At 47.6% G+C, this 23,083-nt stretch overlaps 1 protein-coding gene and 1 long non-coding RNA gene across 4 annotated transcripts in view; one reads left to right on the forward strand and one right to left on the reverse strand.

Annotated features, from left to right (window-relative positions):
- Nucleotides 1–23,083, forward strand: part of PLEKHM1 (pleckstrin homology and RUN domain containing M1) — a 44,277-nt gene continuing 21,194 nt past the window's right edge. Inside the window, exons 1-5 of one of the 3 annotated variants that reach the window (XM_032870972.1) lie at nucleotides 1–102; nucleotides 6,249–6,337; nucleotides 8,228–8,475; nucleotides 10,122–10,748; nucleotides 17,557–17,965. In XM_032870972.1, the coding sequence (XP_032726863.1) occupies nucleotides 6,290–6,337; nucleotides 8,228–8,475; nucleotides 10,122–10,748; nucleotides 17,557–17,965 (1,332 nt within the window). In that variant the 5' untranslated portion in view covers nucleotides 1–102; nucleotides 6,249–6,289. Of the gene's footprint in view, nucleotides 103–2,821; nucleotides 2,933–6,248; nucleotides 6,338–8,227; nucleotides 8,476–10,121; nucleotides 10,749–17,556; nucleotides 17,966–23,083 lie in introns of those variants that run through there. The other 2 variants (XM_032870971.1, XM_032870973.1) reach the window with 2 other exon arrangements.
- On the reverse strand, nucleotides 2,505–7,960 carry LOC116875447. Its single transcript, XR_004384192.1, has 2 exons — nucleotides 7,744–7,960; nucleotides 2,505–2,979 (listed from the first exon to the last, which is right to left on the reverse strand). It is a non-coding gene; the product is annotated as an uncharacterized LOC116875447 (long non-coding RNA).

Raw genomic sequence — 23,083 nt, forward strand, 5'->3', positions numbered from 1 at the left:
GTCGTTTCCTGTTGTCAGTGGCGGAGAGGCCGCAGTGTCGGGTCGGAGGCTGAGAGGCTGCTGCGGCCGGGAGTGCTCCTCGCCTCCTCCCCGCTCCCTCTGGTGAGTTGGCGGTCGGGGGCGAGGTGGGCGAGAACGGGCGCCGGGGCCGAGACGCGAACGGGCGGTGGGCCACCAGCTCTGTCCGTGATCCCAAACCCCTTGTTGCCTTGAGACTGCCCTGCTTCAGAGCCCTTTCCCTTCCCGGTGTGAGCCCCGCACCCCACCCCACTCGGACCCGAACCTTCAGCCCGCACAGCCACTGCTGACCGGTCCCCTCCATCTTCTCCTGCCCGGGACGGAGCCCAGGCCTTACCCCCACCCCCTCACCACTGGTGTTGCGTAAATGCGGTCACACTCTTGACCCCCACAGTAGCCCAGTTCCATCCCCCAGCGCAGCCACATCCCTCCGCTTCCCTCACCCCCTTTGACAGCCGCAGTGTTCCACGCTAACCTCCTCTGATCCCCACCATTCTGGTTTCCCCCTTTTCTGGCTCCGCTTTCTTATCCCAATCTCCCTGCTCAGCCCCCCAAGTTCTGCTCAGCGGTAACATCCCATCTCCACCCACCCTCATTTAATACCTACCACAAAAGCAGACGCTCTGTTGAGCTCACCCCCTCTTCTTAATAACTCTGACCTCAGCCCTATACTAAGTTTTATATGTATTTTCGTGTCCTCACAGACTCAACCCCTAACTTCAGAGCCCACCACATCCTTTCTTATCACCTCCAGCCATCCTGAGGACCCCTCATCCCTAAGTCTTGGCTAAACTGCCCCCAACTCTTGCCTCCGCAGTTACCTCCCCTACCCAGTGTTACTAAAATGAGGTCTCCTTGTCCCCATTTCTTCAGCCCAGCTCTGCACCCATTCTTCCCTTGACGTGGTTCCCATTTGATCTGAGAACTTAGAGCAGTCCCCTGCCAACCCCACCTGCTTCCCCTCAACAGCCAAATCAGGGTGCTTTCTCAGAGCTGGGCAGTTGCCGAGCAGCTGCAGGGTGCAGGGCCTCCGATGGTAAATAAGAAATAAGTGTGGAGGAGGGGAGATCCACCGCCTGTGGTTCAAGGGTTTTTCCTGGATGTCTGGTCCCCTGTACCTGTTGTCCTCAAGGATTGTGTTTTTAGCATTCATATTACATTACTTGTGTTGGCTGCTGGAATGGTAGGTATCATCGGAATATGTGGAAGGTGAGGGATGGCTGCTCAATCAGACTGGGACAGTGGAGACTTACCACTTCCTTTTGGATGGTAATCTGTAGAAACTCAGAGGCTTCCACTGTGTGGGCTTGGCTCTGGTCACAGAACCACGTCCATAAGTGTTGTCCTGGCACTTAGAAGGGACCCTCACGTAGTGCTCCCCGCCAGCCAGAGCTGATTGCAGATTCGTCCCAATACCGGACACAGGGAAACAGTACCAGAGGTGATGTTACATGTTGTGAAGAGTGTAGGTGAGTGGGTCCTGGGGAGGCTGAAGAACTAGGTGAATTCAGAGGCTGTTGAATTGCTACCTCTTTGCCAGTACTGAGTCATTGATTTTTGACCATTTTGATGACCCATGAACTCAAAGAGCCAAGTTATCTCAGTAGCTAGACCTTCTTGAGACACCCAGGCCCCATTGTTAGTGTTTATGATCTCCTGGGCTTTTTGGGTGCACATCCCCTCTTAGTTCTGGTGACCAGACTCCAAAGGATTGGCCGTTTTGCAGCAATTGTAAGGGGCCCCAAAGAGGACCCATTGTCTTTGCTTGACATTTATAGTCTCGCTTCTTTGAAAATTGAATTCCCTTCTACCTTCAGTAAGGTGTGATATATCTACAGGGTTCACAGCCTATTGGCAGCTTGGTATGATGGACGGAATTCCACAGGGGCCCTCCCACTGAAAAGTCGTATACCCCAAATTCTTACAGTCTGGAGTGGAGATACCTGCCCTGAGCCTTCTTATTTTACTCATCTGTTCATTCAGCAAGTATATTTTGAGCACCACTGTGGGCCTTGCACTGTTCTCAGCACTAGAAATGCAATGGTGAATGAGTTGGGGCAAAGTTTCTGCTTTCATTCATTCAGAGTTTGGTCCCTGCTGGAATCCTAAGGGATGTGGGACAAGAATATGGGGGTGACGTGGGGTGCCTAAGTAGTTCAGTTGGCTGAGTGTCAGACTCTTGGTTTCAGCTCAGAACATGATTTCATGGACCATGAGATTGAGCCCCCCACTGGGCTCCATGCTGGCCATGGAGCCTGCTTAAGATTCTGTCTGTCTCTCCCTCTGCCCCTCCTCCCACTCATGTGCGTTCTCTTCCTCTCTTGAAAATAAATAAATAAATCTTAAAAAAAAAAAAAAAGAATATGGGGAAAATGTGTGTTGTAGGGGAGGAGGAGGGAGGGAGGAAAGAAAGATACCCAGTGTTCATACACTTCACATTTCTGGCCTCACCCACTAGCCTTTAGATCGAGAATCACAGCTAGAAGTTTCTTGCCCTCCAGCTGGTATTCATTTGCTTCAAAGGCCTAGTCGCCTTCACCCCCAGACACACACACCCATCCCACCCTTCACAGGGCCCTTGTCCAGAACTCCCAAGTTTCTTCAGGTAGAGGGAGGTGCTGTTCCCTCACTCAGCACTCACATGTCTGGAGGATCAGCTGCCTTTCTGAATCAGAAGATAACTCTGTCACTCGTTTCCGACTGAAAACCCTGACGCATCACCTGGGGCAGCAGCTGGAGGGCTTAAACACCAGCCTGTTGTTCTGCATAGCCAGGTGCAGGATCGGATTCAGGCTGTAGAGACCGAGGCTGTCACGGATGGCGGGGAAGTCTCCAAGAAGAGGAGGTTGCTGTTTACTGGTGAATGGAGTGTTTCGAAAGCAGTGAAGCCAGGTCATCCATTTCTTCTTTTAATGTAAGTCTCGTCTGAGCCCTTGTCTTCTTTTCATTCTTCCTTCGTCTCTGGAGGAAGTGAGATTGGAAGTATATAGAAGGGCGTATAACAAAGAAAATCAACCAGAATGTTTCCCTCCTGTGCGTTGGAACATTTAGGAAAGGACAGTTCTGAAACCTAGCTACCATGGAAAGAATCTGTGCTGCAGAGGGACTTAGGGAGTATCTTCAGGGCTGGCCTGGGAGCAGGACAATTCTTGGAAGCAAGCTCCACTGATCTGGGCCAGGGGCTCCACTGGCCTTTCTAGGAGGGTTGGGGTCCCAGTACCTGTTTCCATTTGTAAAACCAGCTGTTGGGAGATGTGGCACCTGAGTGTGTGGGGCCTGTCCCTTCAGTATGCTACGGATCTGGTGGGCAAGGTTGTTTCTTGTTTGTTGGCTTTCTTTGATAAAATGGAGCTTCTGAGTCCCCCGGAACAGTCTGAGTAATAAGTCTGCCTACAACTCTTTGAACCAAGAACTCAGAGGCACAGGACTTGAATGAGGAAACCAGAGAATTCTGTCCCTTACCTGAGGCCCATTTCTACTGAGCCTCAGTTTTCTCCTCTGTAAAATGGGGGATAATCATCCTCCTCTTACAGGATTGTTTTAAGAATTAAATGAGATTAGAGAATGAGATCCTGTGCCAGGGTGAATCAATACTAAAGGGCAGAGGTAGACTTAGGATGGCTTGGAGTTTCCTAAAGGTAGACACCACTCACCCTTTTCTGCTCAACTGTGCCTATAATGTTTGAGGCTCTCTATTTGTTCTCCTCAGCCTGGGTCTCCCGAAGAGACACCCCTCTTTGGTTTGGTTCTTGGTGTCAGTGAAGACTGTTCTGAGGATAGGAAGTGAAGCCAGTCCCATAGGATGAGAGATTGGGGGTCTGGGCCTGCCAGGAGCCTGCTGGAGTGCTGACCTAGCTGTCAGGAGACCCAAATCCCAGAGATCTAGATTGTCATGTTCCTGCCTCTGAGCCGGTTTTCTGCCTCCCTGAGGCATTGGGGGACAGGCAGGCCTAGGTAGGGTGCTTTGGCTCCTTGCAAAGAAAAGTGTGCCCATAACTTTGGCCTGATCCCAAAGTCTCATCCTATTTTGTGAATTGTCAAGTGGCTCTTCTCCTGGATTTCTCTGCACTGTTGTCATTTTGTGGGTTTTCTGTCACTTTGTTTTAGGCCACAGTTGTCTCCTATCCGGCCCTGCTCTGACCTCTCAGTGTCCATTGACTTTTTTTTTTTTTTTTTTTTGGCCAGAGCACCCACTCACTGATAAGCCTTCCTCCCTCCGATGAATACTCTATTATTTTGGCTTAATTCTTTAATGAGGCCTTAATGGACCTACTATTCTGATTGTTGCCATCCAAGTCCTAAGGCTGGCCAGGAGAAGGGCAGTTTGGGAGCTTGAGGTTCTTTCTGGAACAACAGGCCTAAAAGGAGGCCTTAGGCCTCTGGAATTGCTGAAAGGGATTGGATGCCAGGGTCTTGGGACCAGAGAACCTGGACTTGACCTTCAGGGCTGCATAGGATAGGCTTGAAGGAACCTTACCTCCAGGATCAGGCACAATTTCAGGAGGGACTCTGACTGCAGCCCATCCCCTGTTCCCATCGCCCTGTGGCCAGAGCATGGAGCTGGTCGCAGAGGAGGGTTCTGAGAACCTCAGGCATTAGGAGCCAGGAACATGGTGACAGGAGAGGTGGTCAAACGGGCTGTGGCCAGGGACCAGCATTCTTTCTGGCGGTCTGTCGTGCTGTGACCAGAGCTGGTGCTGCAGGAGCCATCCCCCCACACACAGACCTCCCTCCCTCTGCATGCCCTTCCTTAGGAAGCTTGGCTCTGGGTCCTGTTTACCCTCACCAGCTCCAGAGGCCAGGGCTTAAGTCAGAGCATCTAATGTCATTTAGGGCCACCCTGCTGTTCTCTGTAAACCTTTTCTGCCTGACCTTGACACCCCCTTGCACCCCCTCACCTGGGCCCTTAGCTAAAGAGCCCTCTCCTAAACCTTCCCCTGCTCCCTCCCCACCTACCCCTTAGCCCTAGCTCACACTGGCCTCTTCCAGAAGGGTTGAGAGAAGGGTAGTCCTAGTGGGAGGTGGTGGAGTCTGCCACTTATCAGCCCTGGAATCTAAGGAAGTTCCTTGACCTGGGTCAGCTTCTATTTCTTATCTGTTAGATCAGGATAATAAAACAGCCCTCCCAGGGTGATTAGGAGGAACGCAGGAAGCAGTATATGGAAAAAGTACAAAATCCATTTAGCGGGCCTCAGCTTTATTAACTTCTTTGGACCAGGAGTTTTTGAGAACAGGGACAGCAATGATCTAGTTTTGGGTGTCCCCTCATGCTCAGCTGTGTGGTCACTAGAGGTCTGTTTAGATGGGAAGGTGCCCACCCCATACTGGTCCGTCCAAGTGGCTAGGGTGGGGTCAGGCCAGGCAGCAGCCCCCTTCAGGCTCAGGTGGAAGCCCTCCCACCTCAGCCCCCCTCAGGAGGAAGCCAGTGCCCTGAGGGATTTACTTCAGCTACTCTAACAAGCGCATTCACGCCCTGGCAGTCTCCTGGCAGTCTTCGCCTGTAAGTTTGGATGGCCACAAAGACTAGGGTTGTAGATACTATTCCTCCTTAGTACCTTCAGGCCCTGTGCTAGGCATTTTCCACATTCTTTTCTCCCGTCTGAGAGGTCTGATACGGTGCCCCAGCATGCTTAGCTGGTTAGCAGCAAATCGAGAGTCAAGCCCGTCTCCCTTTAGACATGTCCCTGTGCTTCTCCAGCTTAGCCTAAGGAGAAGCAGATGTGTAGTGAGAGAGCCCTCCCTCTGGAAGCTGTTTCAGTTGTCACTGTCACTGTTGAGCTGGCAGACACCAGACTGGGACGGGAGTTAGAGGGGGCAGTTGTAGGGCCCAGGCCATCAGTGTGAATTGTGAGCGCCTGCTTCCTGGCCATGTGGGCCCTTGACACCTCCTTGCCCCCTTAGCTCTGTGTCTAAATCAGCCTTATATGCCCTGCTTTTTGTGCCAGTACTGGGTGTGGAATCCGGAGCCATTTCTGGGCACTGCTTGGGCCAGACCCACCCATGGCATACAGGACTCTGCACCTCCTGAGATCTGAGCCCACAGATTTGTTTTCCTTCCTCCTTTCCTTCCTTAAAATCCACTCTTAGCTTTTCCTTCTATATTCAAGTGCCCTCCCATTGTAGTTTAAGGAAGAGGGGCTGACCTCCTGCTGCCTGCTGGGGGCAGAGGGCGAGTTGGCTGGGGCTGGTGAGCTGGAACTTGCTCAGCTGGCCGCCATCTGTCTCTGCAGGTGTCATGTGATTCTCCGAGGGAGCTGCTGTGTGAGTGGAAATGCTCTCAGTGGTGGAGAATGGACTGGATCCCCGGGCTGCCATCCCGGTAGGCTGCAGCGGCGGGCGGGGGGTGGGGCGGGTACTGCTGAAGGGTGGGGAAGGGTGCACAGGACAGCCATTTCATTGATTTTTCAATGAACAAGGACTGCCCGGAAAGTGAGGCCTTGGGTTGAGAAAAAGTGATAGCATAAGCAGGCTCTGAGAAGATCCTGGCCTTTCTAGAATATCTTATTGGTGATAAAATGGGAATTTACAAAAAACGATGGTCATTTAATATAGGCTACCTAAAGACCAAGGATTTCTCCAAAGAAGGCATACATATGACCCACAAGTACATGAAGAGATGCCTAACATCATTAGACATTAGGCAAATGCATTAAAAATCACGAGAGACTTCTTTGCACCCTCTGGGATGGCTAGAATCAAAATGACGTAAGACTAAGTGGTGGCCCAGTTCCACTGCTCAGTGCGTACCCAGGAGACCTGAAAACTTACGTCCGCATAAATACTTGTGCATGAATGTTCATAGCAGCATTATAGCCCCCAAGTGGGAACAACCCAGATGTCTATTAATCGATGAATGGATAAATAAAATGTGGGGTGTCCACGCAGTGAAACATGATTTGGCAATAGAAAGGAATGAAGTCCCAATACATGGTGACAGTGTAGACAGACCTTGGAAACATGCCAACTAAAAGAAGCCAGACACAGAAGGCTGCCGCCTGTGTGACTCCATGTATCCAGAATGTTCAGAATGGGTGAATCGTCAAGACAGAAAGTAGACGAGTGGGTGCTCGGGGCCGGGGAAGCAGCGAGTAGGGAGTGACTGCTGATGGGCACAGTGTGTCTTTCTGAAGCAGTGAACATGTTCTAAAATGAGGTAGTGGCGTTAGTTTCACAACTCTGTGAATGTACCCAAAACCACTGAACTGTGTACTTTCAATGAGTAAATTTTATGCTATGTAAATTAGGTCTCATTAAAGCTGTTGTTAAAAAAAAAAAAAAAAAGAACATTCAACTCTTCAGAGAACATTAAAATGAACTGTTTGGGCTAAAATAAAAACAGCAAAATATTTATCCGTAATCCTATCAGCTAACGATTCAAACCAGTTTTTCTGCATTCCCTTCTAGTCCTTTTCCACACACTTAGGTAACTTTGACACGCTCATATTATGACCAGACTATCCTTATTATTTCCAAACGATTCAATGTATATGTATTTTATAATTTACTTGCTGAACATTTAACTGAGTACCTACATGTGCCCGGCACCGTGCCAAGTGTCAAGGACCCAAGGATGAATAAAAGACCAGTCCTGCCCTCCGGGTAATCCCCGCAGTGCCGTAGTTCAGGAAGTATGCTTTCTGTTTAACGGTGAGGACGTTAAGCTCAGCGAGGTTAAGTGAAATGTCTGGGGTGACCCCGCTGGTGACCAACCGAGCTGACACTCACCTGAGCCTCTGACTGCCCAGTTGGGATCTTTCTCAGTGTAGACTGTGATCCCTTTTTCTTGTTCAAAAGTAGCACTTGTTGCTTCTTGGTGGAATCGTAGTCAGGCGAGTGAGGTAGACGGCTTCCCCGCTGCGCTTGGTGGGTTCCCCGAGCTCGCATAGCTGTAATGTGATGGAACCAGTATTTAAACACGAGATTTATATATGGATGTCAGTGCACTGAAATTCAGTTTCTTTTGTCGTTGTTTTCATTCGAAGTTCAGTTTAAAAAACAAAACAAAACCAAAACATCAGTACCGCTGTGCTCTGGCTTTGTTTTGTATAATTAGCTTGTGTGAGCTTTGCTGTATAGACACACACATAGATGTGTGTGCCTGCGTGGGTGCTTGTGTGTGTGTGTGTGTGTGTGTGTGTGTGTGTGTGTGGTGAGAAGCAGTCCCACTGCAGGATCTCCTAAAGGGTGTGTTACGTCTGTCGCTGACCAGGTGATCAAGAAGAAGCTGGTGGGATCGGTGAAGGCGCTGCAGAAGCAGTACGTGTCCTCGGACACGGCGGTCACTAGCGAAGACGGAGATGCCAATGCCATGTGCAGCGCCCTGGAGGCCGTATTTATCCACGGACTGCATGCCAAGCACATCCGAGTCGAGGCCGGAGGGAAAAGGAAGAAAAGCGCCCACCAGAAGCCTCTTCCTCAGCCCGTCTTCTGGCCCCTCCTGAAAGCTGTCACTCACAAGTGAGATGAGCTGGGGAGGTTTTGCTGTGGGGAGGACACGGGACTCTCCCTCGTCAGCTGTGCGGGAAAGCACCAGAGCCAGTCTGTTCTAGAACAGGGATGGGTGAGATAGGGGTTATTGTTAGACCAAGCCTCAAGGGCCCCTCAGCCTTCAGCCATGGCTGGCCGCCTGTAGCCGGAGCCGCTGTTACCACACCGTGGCAAACTGAGGTGGTTGTAACAGAGAGAGTGTGGCCTGCAAGGCCTATCATCTTTCCTATGTGGCCTTTTACAAAAGAAGTTTGCTAACCCTGCCTCAGGGGGTTTGACCATCTATATTGCTAAATCTTCTAACAAGGGATGGCCTTTGTTTTTTTCAAAAAACGTGGAATCCAGACCGTCTGACTGTTCACCCTGGGACGGCTGTCTCCGTGGCCCTGCTGAGGACAGCCTGGGCTGTGGAGCCGGGAGCTGACGCTGGGCCTTGAAGGGCTGCTTAGTGCCACCTTTGGCCCGAGGTGTCTTGTGGGTCTCTGTCTTCCTTTTCCTGATGACTGCCACTGCCCTGTCTCAGGTTCTTAACCACACTCCTGGGTGACAGTGGCTTTCTGATTGTCCTCATCTTATTCTGTCTGTCTTTAGCCCAGTTGGCTGGGCCGCACTCACTGAGCTGAAACTAAGCAGAGTGCATTTGCTGGTCCCACGAGACGGGCTGCGCTCCCACAGGCGAGAAGTGCAGGGCACTGTGGAAGTCAGGGGAGGGGTGTTTTGAGCAGATCAAGGATTCAGGAACTCCGTTTGCTATATGTGGGATCTGATCTTATCCAGAACGGCCCACCAAGACATCTACATAACTGTGGTCAAGTCACTTCCCTGTGCAAAAACCCTCAGGCTCTCAGATCTGGAGTGTGATTCACTCAGTGGGGGCCCCAGAATCTGTATCTTGACCAGGTTCCTGGGTGATTCTGATGCACAGACAGGCGTGGGGACCACTGCCCCACTTTGCCTCACCCATTGGATACTTAAGACCCTACCTTACCTGGCTTTGCAGCCCAATCGCCCGCTCCTCCTCCCGGTGCTGTAATCGGAGTGCTCGCCACTCCTGTTACACAGCTGTTGCCTTCCTGCCCTTGGTGCCTTTTTTCTCTCGGTCCTCTGTGCCTAGAAGGTTCCCCTTCCATTTTCACCTCTTGAAATCCCTTAATAGCCCAGCTCCGATACTGCCTTTTCTATGGCATTTCTCTTAGTGAGACCCGGTAATGATTGTGTACTCCCACCCCAGCTCTGCTGACAACAGGCTTCATGTGCCCCTGAAAGGTGGTCACCTGGATTGAGGACAGGACCATGTCTTTACCCTGTGTCTCTGGGCTCTGAAGAGACCTTGCACTGAGGGACTCATCAGATGTGTGCTAGATGAGCATGTGATGTCAGGGGCCCCCGAGTAGCCGTAATGAAAATGGCAATTATCCTTCATGACAGCAACCTCAAAAAGTTGGGGGTTACAGCTTAATATTTCTAAATTCCCCATAAAGCACTGTTATCCAAGATTTTTTCAAGCCTCTGTATATGGGCAGTTGTTATGACGGGCTCTTGCTAACCAGTGGCTAAAACAAGACTGCAGTGATTGGAAATCCTTTCTTGAAACAAGCCTGTCCTCCCATCCCCAGACACATCATCTCGGAGCTGGAGCACCTGATCTTTGTGAGCACAGACGTGGGCCGCTGCCGGGCCTGGCTGCGGCTGGCCCTCAACGACGGCCTGATGGAGTGTTACCTGAAGCTGCTCCTCCAGGAGCCGGCCCACCTGTGCGAGTACTATCAGCCCACGGCGCTGCTTCGAGACGCCGAGGAGGGGGAGTTCCTCCTCAGCTTCCTGCAGGGACTGACATCCTTATCCTTCGAGCTCTCCTACAAGTCCGCCATCCTAAACGAGTGGACGCTTACCCCGCTGGCTCTCTCTGGGCTTTGTCCGCTCTCTGATCTCGACCCCCTCACTACCTCTGGGACAGAACTACAGCGGAAAGAGTCTCTGGATTCAATTTCCCATTCCTCGGGCTCGGAGGACATCGAAGTCCAGCACTCAGGACACAAGATCCGACGGAACAGGAAGCTCACAGCCTCCTCCCTCAGCCTGGACACGGCCAGTTCATCCCAGCTGTCTTGCAGCCTAAACTCTGAAAGCTGCCTGCTCCAAGAGAACGGCTCCAGGAGTCCAGACCGTTCTGAGGAGCCTATGTCCTACGACTCAGACGTGGGGACAGCAAATGCTGAGGATTCAGACCTGTCTCTGCAAGAGTGAGTGCTCCTCCCCCCCACCCCTTCCCCCTCTCTCTTCCTTCCTTCCTCCTCTTCCTCTTTCAAGTCTCCCTTCCCATAGCATGTGATTGCCTGTCACTGAGCACTGACCACTATAGGGGCATACAGAAAGACAAAGGGGACATCCTCTCTCTTCCTCAGGGACTGGAGTTGCTGGGACCTGTAACTGGAGGCCACATGGGGCAGTGAGGAGAACGGCTCTAAGTAGGGCTCAGAGCTGGACCAGGCTCCATGCAGCGCTGCCCCAGGGTGAACTTCAGCAGGTGACCTCCTCTCTCTGAGGCGCAGTGTAAAATATCATTGCCTCTAGAGGGAAGGAGACTCACGTTTCAGGGTTACACGTACAACTTCCAAAAACCGCAGGGAAGCACAGTGGGTAAGGGTGCTCCTCTGTGACCTCCCAGAAGGCCTCGCAAAGACGCAGACCCTGAACTGGAGGAGATGGTAGACAAAAGGGGCCAAGCAGATGTATGGAGGGAAGAGTCCAAGGAACAATGAACTTGACTAGAGGAGGGAGCCTGGCCAGAGCCTTCTCTTTTAAAAAATGTTTTTAATTTGAATGTAGTTGATAAACAATGTTATATTAGTCTCAGGTGTACAACATAGTGACTCACCATCTCTGTGCCATGCTCACAAGCAGAGCCTTCTTTATATAGGCTTCTTAACGGTAATATTTGAGCAGATAATCTATTATTATGGTTGGAAAAAGGCTAAAATGTATACAGCGAAAAGCCTTTCGCGCCTCTGTCACCGTAATTATTGATTCCTTACATTTTCTTCTGATGCATCTAACCAATATGAATATACAGATTTTTTAAATGTTTTTTATTTCTTATCCCTGCTCCCTTACCCACAAAAGCTGTTATGAATATAGCGTTTGACACTCTGTTTTGGAAGAGATCGTATCCGTTTTCAGTTTGGAGTATTAGAGCTTCTTTATTTCTTTTTGTTGTTGTTGCATATGTTTCCATTGCTGGATAGTTTATTTAACCAGCCCTGTATTTTGTGGGTATTGGAATTCCCTGTTTCTATAAATAACCTTATATATGTGGTCTTTTAATTCTTTGCAAGTAACTCTGTTCAGTAAATTTCCAGAAACAGAATTTCCGAGCCAAAGGATACATTAATGTGTGATTTTTCCCAGGTACTGCCTAGTTACCCTCCATCGGGGTGTACCTTTGTCCTTTCAGCCTTGTCAGCAGAAAGTATTATTCAGCTTCCGGGTATTTGCTCATCTAATAGGTAGAAAATGGTAAATTTTATAAAGCACTTCCTTCAGCCAGACCCATGCTCCCCCAGCCTGTGTTTAGGACCTTCTTGTCTACTCCTGGGTGCCCCCATCCTCTTGGTTCAGGCCTTTACACAGTTCCCAGCTGGTGTAGGAATAACACCAGATTGGGTGCTGGTGTGGGCTGGCTTGTGGTGGGAGTTTCCAGCTCAGTTCTGCCACTTGTAAGTTCAGTAAGGGCTGTCAAACCGCTTACTCTTTGAAGTTGTTTCTGCATCTTTAAAATGGAGAATCCACAGGAAGCCTGGGTGGCTCAGTCATTAAGCTTCTGCCTTTGGCTCAGGTTGTGATCTCGGGGTCCTGGGATCAAGTCCCGCATTGGGCTTTTTGCTTAGTGGGGAGCCTGCTTCTGCCTCTGCCTGTTGCTCCCCCTGCTTTTGCGTGCGCTCTCTCTCTCTCTGACAAATAAATAGATAAATCTTAAAATGGAGACTCCCTGATTGGGCTGTCAGAGAATCAGATCAGATGCCTGGGAATGAATTGCATGCATAACAGCAACCGGTAGACCCCTGACGTGACTTCTGAGCAGATTGGATAGAACTTTCAAACGTCAAATGGAAATATTTAGATAGAACATGCTGAAAAGGAGCAGTCCCCACCTGTCTGCTAGACCAGTGGCGTGACTTGGGTTTGTTCACCTGTCTGAGCCCCTTCGTTCTCTCTCTCCTCCCACAGGTCAGCCATGTGTCTTTGTCATGTGTCTTGCTTTTATCTTTCATGAGTCTTGTGATTGGAAAATTCCAGCTGCAGGTCATTGAATCAGTGATTGTCCACCCTGTGTGGGAAGTGTCCTGGGCGTTATGGGAGAACTCGGGGAGAGGGTCAGGACATACAGGCCAGCGCTGGGCAGTGGTGTGAGAAACCAGCACACACTGGAAGCACACACACAGAAGCACAAACACACATCAGCACCATCGCTTTGAGAGCTGGGCTTGAAGGGAGTCTTTGCACATCTCCGGATACCAGCTCTTCTTAAAGCGTATGTCTTTTTTTTTTTTTTTTTTTAAGATTTTATTTATTTATTTGACAGAGAGATCACAACTAGGCAGAGAGGCAGGCAGAGAGAGAGAGAGAGAGGAGGAAGCAGGCTCCCTGTTGAGCGGAGAGCCAGATGCGGGACTTGATTCCAGGACCCTGAGATCATGACCTGAGCCAAGGCAGAGGCTTATCCCACTGAGCCACCCAGGCGCCCTAGAGGGTATGTCTTAAGAGTAAAGACTCCCACCGACATTTAAGAGTTCACTTATTTTTATTATGTTACTTAAATATTTATAACTTAAAATTAGGCATAAATACCATGGGCTTATAATTCCTGCAACAGTAAAATCAAAACATCGACTAATTAAACATAAACTACAAAACACATAACATTCCAAATGAAATGTATTAATTTAATCTTTCCCAGAAACCAAATTGCAGTTTGCTTTGTGAATAGAGGATTGATGCCACGAATAGCTTCTTTTGTGTTGGTTGGCTCTGAATTACAGTGATCACTGAGAAGCACGACTTACAGTCTAGTGGTTAGGAATGTGGAGTCAGGCACCAGACCGCTGGAGTCTTCCATTAACCAGCTTCACAACCTTTGGCAGTTTATTCAACCTTCCTGACCTTGATGTCCTCATCTGCAAAATGGGCGAAAGAATGCTAGGAAAAATTAATGAGTTAAGGTATGTAGAGTGCTTAGAGCAGTGCCAGACACAGGGTGAGTGCTCGGTAGGTGGTGTCATTGTCATTTTACTACTAGTGTCCCTGTGATGTTGGTTCTCCCATAACTTGTCTCAACCTTCACAGCTGTAAAACCATGGTTAGTGGTATTTATCAAATGTCATTGTCATAAAGCCTTCTCTTGGGGGAAATGATTCTTCGCATATACAGCCCTCCTCCGGGCTTTTATTAGTGTCCCCTGACATCCAGATGGTGCCATGGACCACCACACACCAATCCACAGGAGGAGCACAGGCTCGGAATCTCTTGGCAGGGTTAACTGTAGGAGGCGGTCATCAGATTCTCTGGCCCATGCTTTCTATTTATTTTACACCTACACCTCTATGAACACATGTACACATATGTATATAATACATCTTCTTTTTTCCAGTGTCTTCTAAATGAAAGCACAGAGTTCTAGAATTTTTGAATAGACAGTTTTTTTTAAAAAGTGCCCTGAGCTGGACAGAACAAAAGTGAAAGAACTAGAGTGGTTTTAGTCCAATGTTGCATTTTCTTCAGAGGTTTTGAAAATTTTTCTTTTGCCTTTCCTTTAAAATCTCATCTCTCAAAAAAAGAAAATCTCTAGCACATTTTTGCACTTGACATAAATGTCTCTCTTATTCTCTTTGGGTTCTGACAGCCAGCACTGATTCTGGTGAGGCTCTGTGAACTTGATTTCACCTTGACCTTGGCATCGGTTTGGCAGAAACTCTATTTTATCACACAAGTTCTTATTGTTGGATGGCATTTCTTTATTCCAACACCCAGTCTACTCTGTCATTAAAATTTGTCTTACAGATTAGGATTCATTGATAATTGATAACCATTTTGGTAATGCTAATGAATATTTCCCTAATTCTGCTCCTTTCCTTACATTTTTATATTCGGGTCCATGGAGGCTAAGTAGTCTTACCAGTGATGATAAGAACAGCCACAGTAACAAATTGAGGTTAATATTTATCGTGTACTTGCTTTGTGCTAGACACCCTACTAAGCATTGGACCTATGTTATCTCATGTAGCCTTTAACACACTCATAGCAGGTAGGTACTGTTACCACGCATGTTTTACAGGGAAGGGAATGAAGTCCTTGAACTTTAGGAGCCTATTGGGGGCCACAGCAGTGTGCCAGCCAAAGCCAGGATGCTGGGACCCTGCTCTTGGTCAGTCACCAACCCACCCCTCAGTTCTCCACAAAAAGCTGGCACCTCCCAGGGGCCATTTGCATCCCTAGCTCATCTCAGAAAGTGGCCCCATTCTGTCACAATAATTTGGACACAGCAGTTGGTTAACAAATGTCCCTTCCTTCTCTGCCTGTGGAAACTACCCCTTTGTATCCAGAACCCGTGAGTGCCTCAGTGCCTGCTCGCTGCCAGCTGTTCTGTTGGATTTGGACTCTCACTGGTCTTTTTTCAGAGTGAGGCCAAGAGCAAGAACCAGCAGCCACCTGCCTCCCCCTGTAACTATTCCACCAACACGTTTATACCTTCTTCTCATGGGGAGCCTCCTGGTTTGCTGAGATATGATTCACCTACCATAAAAATCACCATGTTAAAGTGTCCAGTTTGGTGGGTTTTAGTATATTCACAAGGTAGTACAACATCACTACGATATAATTGAAGAACGCCTTCATTATCCTGGAAGGAAACCCCTTTGTGTGGATATACCCATTGTGTGGATATACAGTTTGTTAATCTGTTTATCAGTTAGTGGACATTTGTTTTATTCCTACTTTTTGGCTATTACGAGTAATATTGCATGAACATTCATGTACAACTTTTCTGCGAACACTGTCTTCTAATTCTCTTGGGTATATACCCATGAGTTGAATTGCTGAGTCATATGGTAACTCTGTGTTTTACTTTTTGAGGAACTACCAAACTGTTCTCCACAGAATCTACAGCATTTCACATTTCTACCAGCAGTGTGTAAGAGTTCCATTTCCTCTACATCTTTGCCAACACTTGGTATTCTCTGTCCTTTTTTATTACAGGAATCCTGGTGGGCTTATAGTAGTGTCTTATTACGGTTTTGATTTTTATTTCACTACTATTTAATGATACTCATCATCTTTTCACGTACTTGCTCTAAAGGTACTTGTATGCCTTTATAGATCTGTCTCTGCAAATCCTTTGCCCATTTTTCTTTTTTTTTTATATTTTTTTAATTGTTTATTTGAGAGAGAGAGAGAGAGAGAGCAGAGAACACGAGAGAGAGCAGAGAGCACAAGCAGGGAGGTGGGGGAGGGAGAAGAGGGAAGGATAGAAGAAGACCTCTCCCTGAGCAGGGATCCCGATGCAGGGCTAGATCCCAGGACCCCAGAGCTGAGGGCAAACGCTTAACTGACTGAGCCACCCAAGTGCTCCTTCTTTGCCCATTTTTCAGTTGGACTATTTGTTCTTGTACTATCAAATTAAGAGCTCTGTATGTTCTAGAGACTAGACCTTTTCAGGTATATGATAATACTTGCCTATAAGATATGCAGATATTTTTTCCTATTCTGTGGGTTGTCTTTTTAGTTTCCTGACAGTATCCTTTTGAAGCACAAAAGCTTTTAGTTTTGATGAAGTCCAACTTAACCTGTTTTTTAATTGGGTGCTTATCCATTGAATGTCGTATTATAAGAAGCCACTGCCTGATCCAAAGATTTATACCTATTTCCTTCTAAGAGTTTGATAGTTTTAGCTCTTAACCTTTAGATGTTTGATCCATTTTGAGTTCATTTTTTAAATCATGTGAGAAAGGAGTCCAACTTCATTCTTTTGCATGGGGACTATTCACTTATCCCAGCACCATTTGTTGAAAAGTCTTCTTCCCCCACTGAAATGTCTTGGTTGAAAATCAGTTGCCCGTAAATGCATGGGTTGGTCACCAATCCTGGACTAACTAGCATGTCTTGAAATATTGTTTGGGGTTTTGATGTTGTAAGTAAGAGCAGAGCTCGGCCAAAAGACACCAGGGTAAAAATGTGAGTTCTAAAATCCTCATTTCCCTAAGCCAGCATTAAGGGGAGTTTGACATACCTTCTGACCCAGTCTAAGCCATTAGGGCAGATAGATGCAATCTCTTGGGCCCAGCTAGCTTTGTTGCCATATGAACCTGCATTTGCCCATGACGTACTCTACTGGGTTCATAAGCAGAGGAGGAGACAGCAAAATAGTTTGCTTGAGAAACAGAACTTGGATTCTCAGAAGACCCAGGAGAAGGGGGAGCAGCCGCTAGCCAGTGCTCATTTTAGAAGGCCCAGGAGTATGTTTCCATGTGTATGTGTGCGTGCGTGCGTGTGTACACAAAGGCAGTAGCACTGGCTCCCTGCATTCCCTGTACACCCTTGAGGGGCAGGAAGAGTCAGTCCCACTGGAGGAGCGCACAGCCCGTGTCTGCTTGCGTACACACTCACGCACCTTGTGTACTCTGATCTCCGGCGGTAGGCCCTGGGCACGGCAGGCTTCCTGGACTCCACCTGCAGTCTGGCTCCAAGGCAGCCGGGCCCTCGCACCTCCCCCCCGACCCTGCTGTCCACTTACTGTCCCAGGAACAGAGTGGGTCCTCACTTCCCCTCAGTCTGGGTCCCAGGAGTGGGTTCTGAGTCCCAGCCGGGGAGAAGTTTCGTGAGGCCTGTCAGAGGAGGGCTGTGTGGGAGCAAGGGAGCAATGGACAGTGACGAGAGTGTTGTTTGTTTTGTTTCTGAAATCACAATACAGCAGTTTTCCATTCTTAACCACTGCCCCCTAGCCTTGGGCATTCTCACAGACAACCTGTCACACAGGTTTCTTTGTTTAAAAACTTTTAGGGTGCTGTCGGAATTCAGCAAAGCCCAGGTGAACTCTGTGCCGACCAACGGACTGGGCGGACTCGGTGGAGAAGCAGAAATTCCCACTGGGCGGGCCTCACTCTCCCTCCCTGGCCCGGAGGCCAGCATCCCGTCTGATGGGCCCGCAGAGCCCCTCCCGGCGCAGGCGTCCCCTGTGGCTCCAGATGGGCATCGCAAGCAGGAGCCCCCTGCCTGGGCCCCTGGCGCCCTGGGCCTGCCGCTGTCGGGCACTGCCCAAGCTGTCCCTTTGGGAAGTGCTTTGGGCCAGCAGCCTGGCAGTCCCATGAGAGTGCCGGCCCAAGCGCTGGCCCAGGGGAGTGGCCAGCAGAAGCCCCTGGAGGATGACGGAGCTGCATGGAGCCTTGGGGTGTCCTCACCCACCAGTCCGGTGAGTGGTACAAGCTTTTCAGGGGGTGGTCCTGGGGAACTGTCTGAGAGCTGGTGCAGGGCATCTCGGGCTCGTGACCCCGAGGGGTCTCTGCCTTCTCCGTGTTAGCCCCCATGTCTCTTGGTGGATGTGAGCCAGGCACTGGGCCAGTCCCTTCCCACAGGTGTCTCTTGTCATCTCACATCAACCCCGTGGAGAAGATAATTCTCATCTGACTGTAGACTCTGCTCTTGTTCTTAACCACTGGCACTTATCAGCGTAAGGCCTCAGGCCAGGCGCTTCACCTCACTGGGCCTTGGTTTCCTCCTTAGTACTTGTTATTTTTAAATTCATATCATCTAAAATACCAAACTTTGAGAATATTGAGTCTTGCAACATGAACCACACTTACAACTGCTCTGACCAGTATGGCAGCCATGAGCCACTTAAAATGGCAGCCATGAGCACTTAAAATGTGGCTAGTCCAAACTGAGACAAGCTGTGTAAACACCGCATCTTGAAGACTTAGTATGAAAAAAGGAATGTGAAATATCTCAATAAAGTTTCACTGATTACATGTTAAAATGAAAGTATTTTTGATATGTTGGGTTAACTATATTATCCAAAATTAATTTCACCTGTTTCTTTTTACAATTTAAAAATGTGGCTAGTAGAACATTTTAAAATGACACACAAGACTGGAATTCTATTTCCGTTAGGCAGTGCTGTTCTTATATAAGCCAGTCTACTTTGTGGATAACCCGAGGGAAGCCAGCCCTGGGAATCTTCTGGGCAGAGCCATGGGTCAGAGGCTTGAGAACTGTCATCAAAGCTGTGGACCCAAATTGTTTGGCCATTTTGCATTTGTCTTGTGTCATGAACAGCCTGGGTTGGAAGCTGTACGCCCATGTGCGTGTGGACACACAAAGCCCTGAGTTTATCCCAGCTGCTGTCTGGTGTTCGTGTTGGGAGATAGTCTTGCTTTTTCAGCTCCACCCATGTGCATCTTTCATCTGGCCTGTAGCTTCCAGGTCCTATAACTCAGGATGGGGCCAAGGCCATGAAATAGACTAGGAGAGATGCGCACACACACTCTTGTTTTTAACAGCTTTTTTGAGCTATAACTCCTATCATATATAACTAACCTAATTGAAGTGTATAATTCAACTTTTTTCGTATATTTGCAAGGTTGTGCAACTGTCACTACGATCTAACTTGAAAACTTTTTCATCCTGCATCAGAGAAATCCCTTGCCATTAGCAGTGACTCCCCATCCGATTCTCCTCCCCCACCGCCACCCCAACCTCACTCCTCTCATCCCCTGGCAATAGCTAATCTCCTTTGTCTATAGATTTGCTCTTCTGGACATTTCATGTAAATGGAATCATGTAATACGTAATCTTTTTGTGACTGGGTTCTTCCAATTAACGTATTATTTTCAGGATTTTTCCCCTTTGTAGCCTGATCTGTACTTCAGTGAGTAATAATTCATCGTAGATTAGATTCCATTATATGAACACATTACATTTTATTTTGTCCTTCATCAGTTGATAGACATTTGGTTTTTGCCCCATATTTTGGCTATTACAAGTAAAACTGCAGTGAACATTGATGCACAAGTGTTTGTGTGGATATATATTTTTAATTGTCTTGGGTGCATACCAAGCAGTAGAATTTCTGGGTCACATGGTAATTCTGCATTTAACCTTTTGAGGAACTGCCAAATTGTTTTCCAAAGCAGCTCCCCATTTTATATTCCCACCAGCAGTGTTTTCTTCTACATCCTCACCAACAGATCTTATTGTCTCCATAAAAATTGTTATTATAGCTATTCTAGGGGGTAAGGAGTAGTATCTCATTATGAATGTTTTGATTTGCTTTTCTTTAATGACTAATGATGTGGAGTATCCTCTTTCTATGTGCCTTTTGGCCATTTATGTTATCTGCTTTGGAGAAATGTCTATTCAAAACCTTGGCCCATTTTTAAGTAGGATTTTTTTTTTGTCTTTTTATTATTGAATCATAATAGTTCTTTATATATTCTGGATTCTATACCCTTATTGGATACATAATTAGCAACTATTTTCTCCCATCCTGTGAGTTATCTTTTCATTTTCTTGGTGGTATCACAGCATGAATGTTTTTAGTTTTGATATCATCCAATTTATCTGTTTTTTTTCTTTCATCATTTGTGCTTTTGGTGTCATCTCTATACTCATTCCCTAATTCAAGGTCACAAAGATTTACTCTTATCTGTTCTTCTAAAAATTTTATGGTTGTAGCTCTTCTGTTTATATCTATGATCCCTTTTGAGTTGATTTTTGTATATGGTATAAGGATGGGGTCCAAATTGATTCTTCTGCATATGGATAGCCCATTGTACCAACACCATTTGTTAAAAAGACTATAATTTCCCCCTTAGAAAATCCCTGGGTCCTGGGATCGAGCCCCGCATCAGGTTCTCTGCTCAGCGGGGAGCCTGCTTGTCTCTCTCCCTCTGCCTGCCACTCCCCTGCTTGTGCTCACTCTTTCTCTCTCTCTCAAATAAGTAAAATCTTTTTTTAAAATGTTTTAAGTAAATAAATAAATAAATAAATAAATAAATAAAATATAGACGCTTTCCAGCCCACCAGAAGGTTCTCCCATGCCTTCTGCCATTGTTCCCTTCCAAAGGAAGCCTCCATTCTGACTTGTAGCCCCACAGATTCATTTTCCTGTTGTTGAACTTCATTGATATCAGTGAATTTGTACAATATGCACCCTTGCTTCTTTCACTGAGCATTTGTCTGTGAGGTTAACCTGCGCATTTAGCGCGAGGCTATACTCTGTTCTTTGCCGTTGTTCCGTAGTGTTCCCCGGTCAGACTATATCCCAGTGCATCTGCCCGTTCTCCTGCTAACAGACATTTGGGTTGTTTCCGGGTTCTGCCTACTACGATGAAAGCTGCCGTGAACATTCTTGCACTTGCCTTTCAGTGACTCTCTCTACTCATTTCTGTGGGTATATCTAGGAGTGGCATTGCCAGGTCATTGGGCAGGCCCATGTTTACCTTTAGTAGCTACTGCCAAGCATTTTCTAACAGTGCTTGTACAGACTTGTACTCACCCTAGCAATACGTGAGCATTTTTTTTTAAAGATTTTATTTATTTATTTGAGAGATCACAAGTAGGCAGAGAGAGGGTTGCGGGGAGCAGGCTCCCCACCAAGCAGAGAACTCAATGTGGGGCTCAATCCCAGGACCCTGGGATCATGACCTGAGCTGAAAGCAGAAGCTTTAACCCACTGAGCCACCCAGGCGCCCCAATACATGAGCATTTTCATTGCTCTTTATCCTAGCCACGAGTGTCATCAGTCTTATTTTTAGCCACTTTAAAAGGTATGTAGTGGTATCTTACCGTGGTTTTTTTTTAAGATTTTATTTATTTGAGAGAGAGCACATGCACATGTGGAAGGGGGTTGGAGGGGGCAGAGGGAGAGGGAGAAAGTCTTAAGCAGACTCCTCACTGAGCACAGAGCCAGATGCAGGGCTCGATCCCAGGACTCTGAGATCACAACCTGAGCTGAAGCCGAGAGTCGGATGCTTAACCCACTGCACTACCCAGGCGCCCCTCACTGTGGTTTAATTTGCATTTCCCTGATGACCAAAGATTTTGATACCTTCTTGTTTCCTTATTGGCCAGTCCTCTTTTGGAAGTGTTTAAAAAAAAAAAAAAGAATGAAACAATGACTTAAAGATTTTTATTTATTTATTTGACAGAAGTAGGCAGAGAGGCAGGCAGAGAGGGAGAGGAGGAAGCAGGCTCCCCACTGAGCAGAGAGCCCTATGCGGGGCTCAATCCCAGGACCCTGGGATCACTACCTGAGCCGAAGGCAGAGGCTTTAATCCACTGAGCCACCCAGATGCCCCAGTCATTGTTTCATTCTTAAATTGAGTTGTGTGTATTTACCTTATTTCTTTGTAGGGACTCTTTATGTACTATGAATAGGTCATTTATTAGAGAAAAAAATATATAGCATAAATACATATAGTAGATGTCTTCTTTGAGTCTCTGGCTTGCCTTTTAAATCTCTTAATGGTATCTTTCATGGAACAGAAGTTCTTGATTTTAATGATCTTCAATTTATCAGTCTCTCTGTGGTTAATATGTTTTGGGTCTTTTTTTAAACTCTTTATCTACCCAAAGCAGTGAGACTGAAAAGCCCTGTATTTTCATCTAGAAACTTTACTGTTTTACCTTTTGCAATTAGGTTTATGATCCCTCTGGGATTAATTTTTGTGTATGGTGTGAGGTAGGAGTCAAAAGTCGTGTTTTTCCATAGGGATAGCTGATGGACTAGCTCCGCTTACTGACTATGACTATGTAAATCATGTCACTGTGTAAGTGAGGGTCACATTCTCCATTTTTACTGTCCTAAGGATTGCCTCAGGGCCCAGAATGTCACAGGACCCTGAAGGTTGAGCAGACAACTTTCATCACTCTGAAGGGTGAAGGAGAATACCTCTGCAGCCCGTACCTTGAGCTGGCAGCAGAGGGCTCTCCCTAGGGTCTGTGGCTGTGTGCCCCCGCAGGGCTCCACGGGGTGGCATTGACCGAGTTGAGTTCACTCCAGTCTTAACATCGGCTCAGACATCCTGTCTTGCCAGGATCCCAGAGCTGATGGGACAGGGCAGCTTGTCACCCATGCTCCTCTGCTCATGGAGTGTTGATGCTCTGGCCTCCTTGCAGCTCCTGTCAAAACAAGCTCCTTCCAGCCCCAGGCTTTTCCATTTGCTGCCGGGACCTTTTCCCAGCTCGCTCCTTTTCCTCGCCTTTATCTCCACCTTTCTTGATGGTGCTCAAAAGCACCATCCCCAGGGACTCCCTTTCCCATTTACCTGCTTTACTTTGTTTATAACACGCATCACTGTGTGAAATCATATTGTCTCTCGATCTGTCTACTTGTTTGTTTTCTGCCCTGGGACTCGCATATCAGCTCTCTGATATAAAACAACGTGTCTGCTCCCCTCTGTAATGTCAGCTCTGAGTACTGTACCTGGGAGAGTATAGGCATAATTAATAGTTCAAGAACTCTCAGAGACTCTGGAGATGCTAACTTGTGAGTTTACACTGAGAAGTACACCATCGAGTGCACCAGGTG

This window comes from Lontra canadensis, unplaced genomic scaffold (assembly GCF_010015895.1).
Source record: "Lontra canadensis isolate GAN:19392208 unplaced genomic scaffold, GSC_riverotter_1.0 scaffold41, whole genome shotgun sequence".
Taxonomy (NCBI): domain Eukaryota; kingdom Metazoa; phylum Chordata; class Mammalia; order Carnivora; family Mustelidae; genus Lontra; species Lontra canadensis.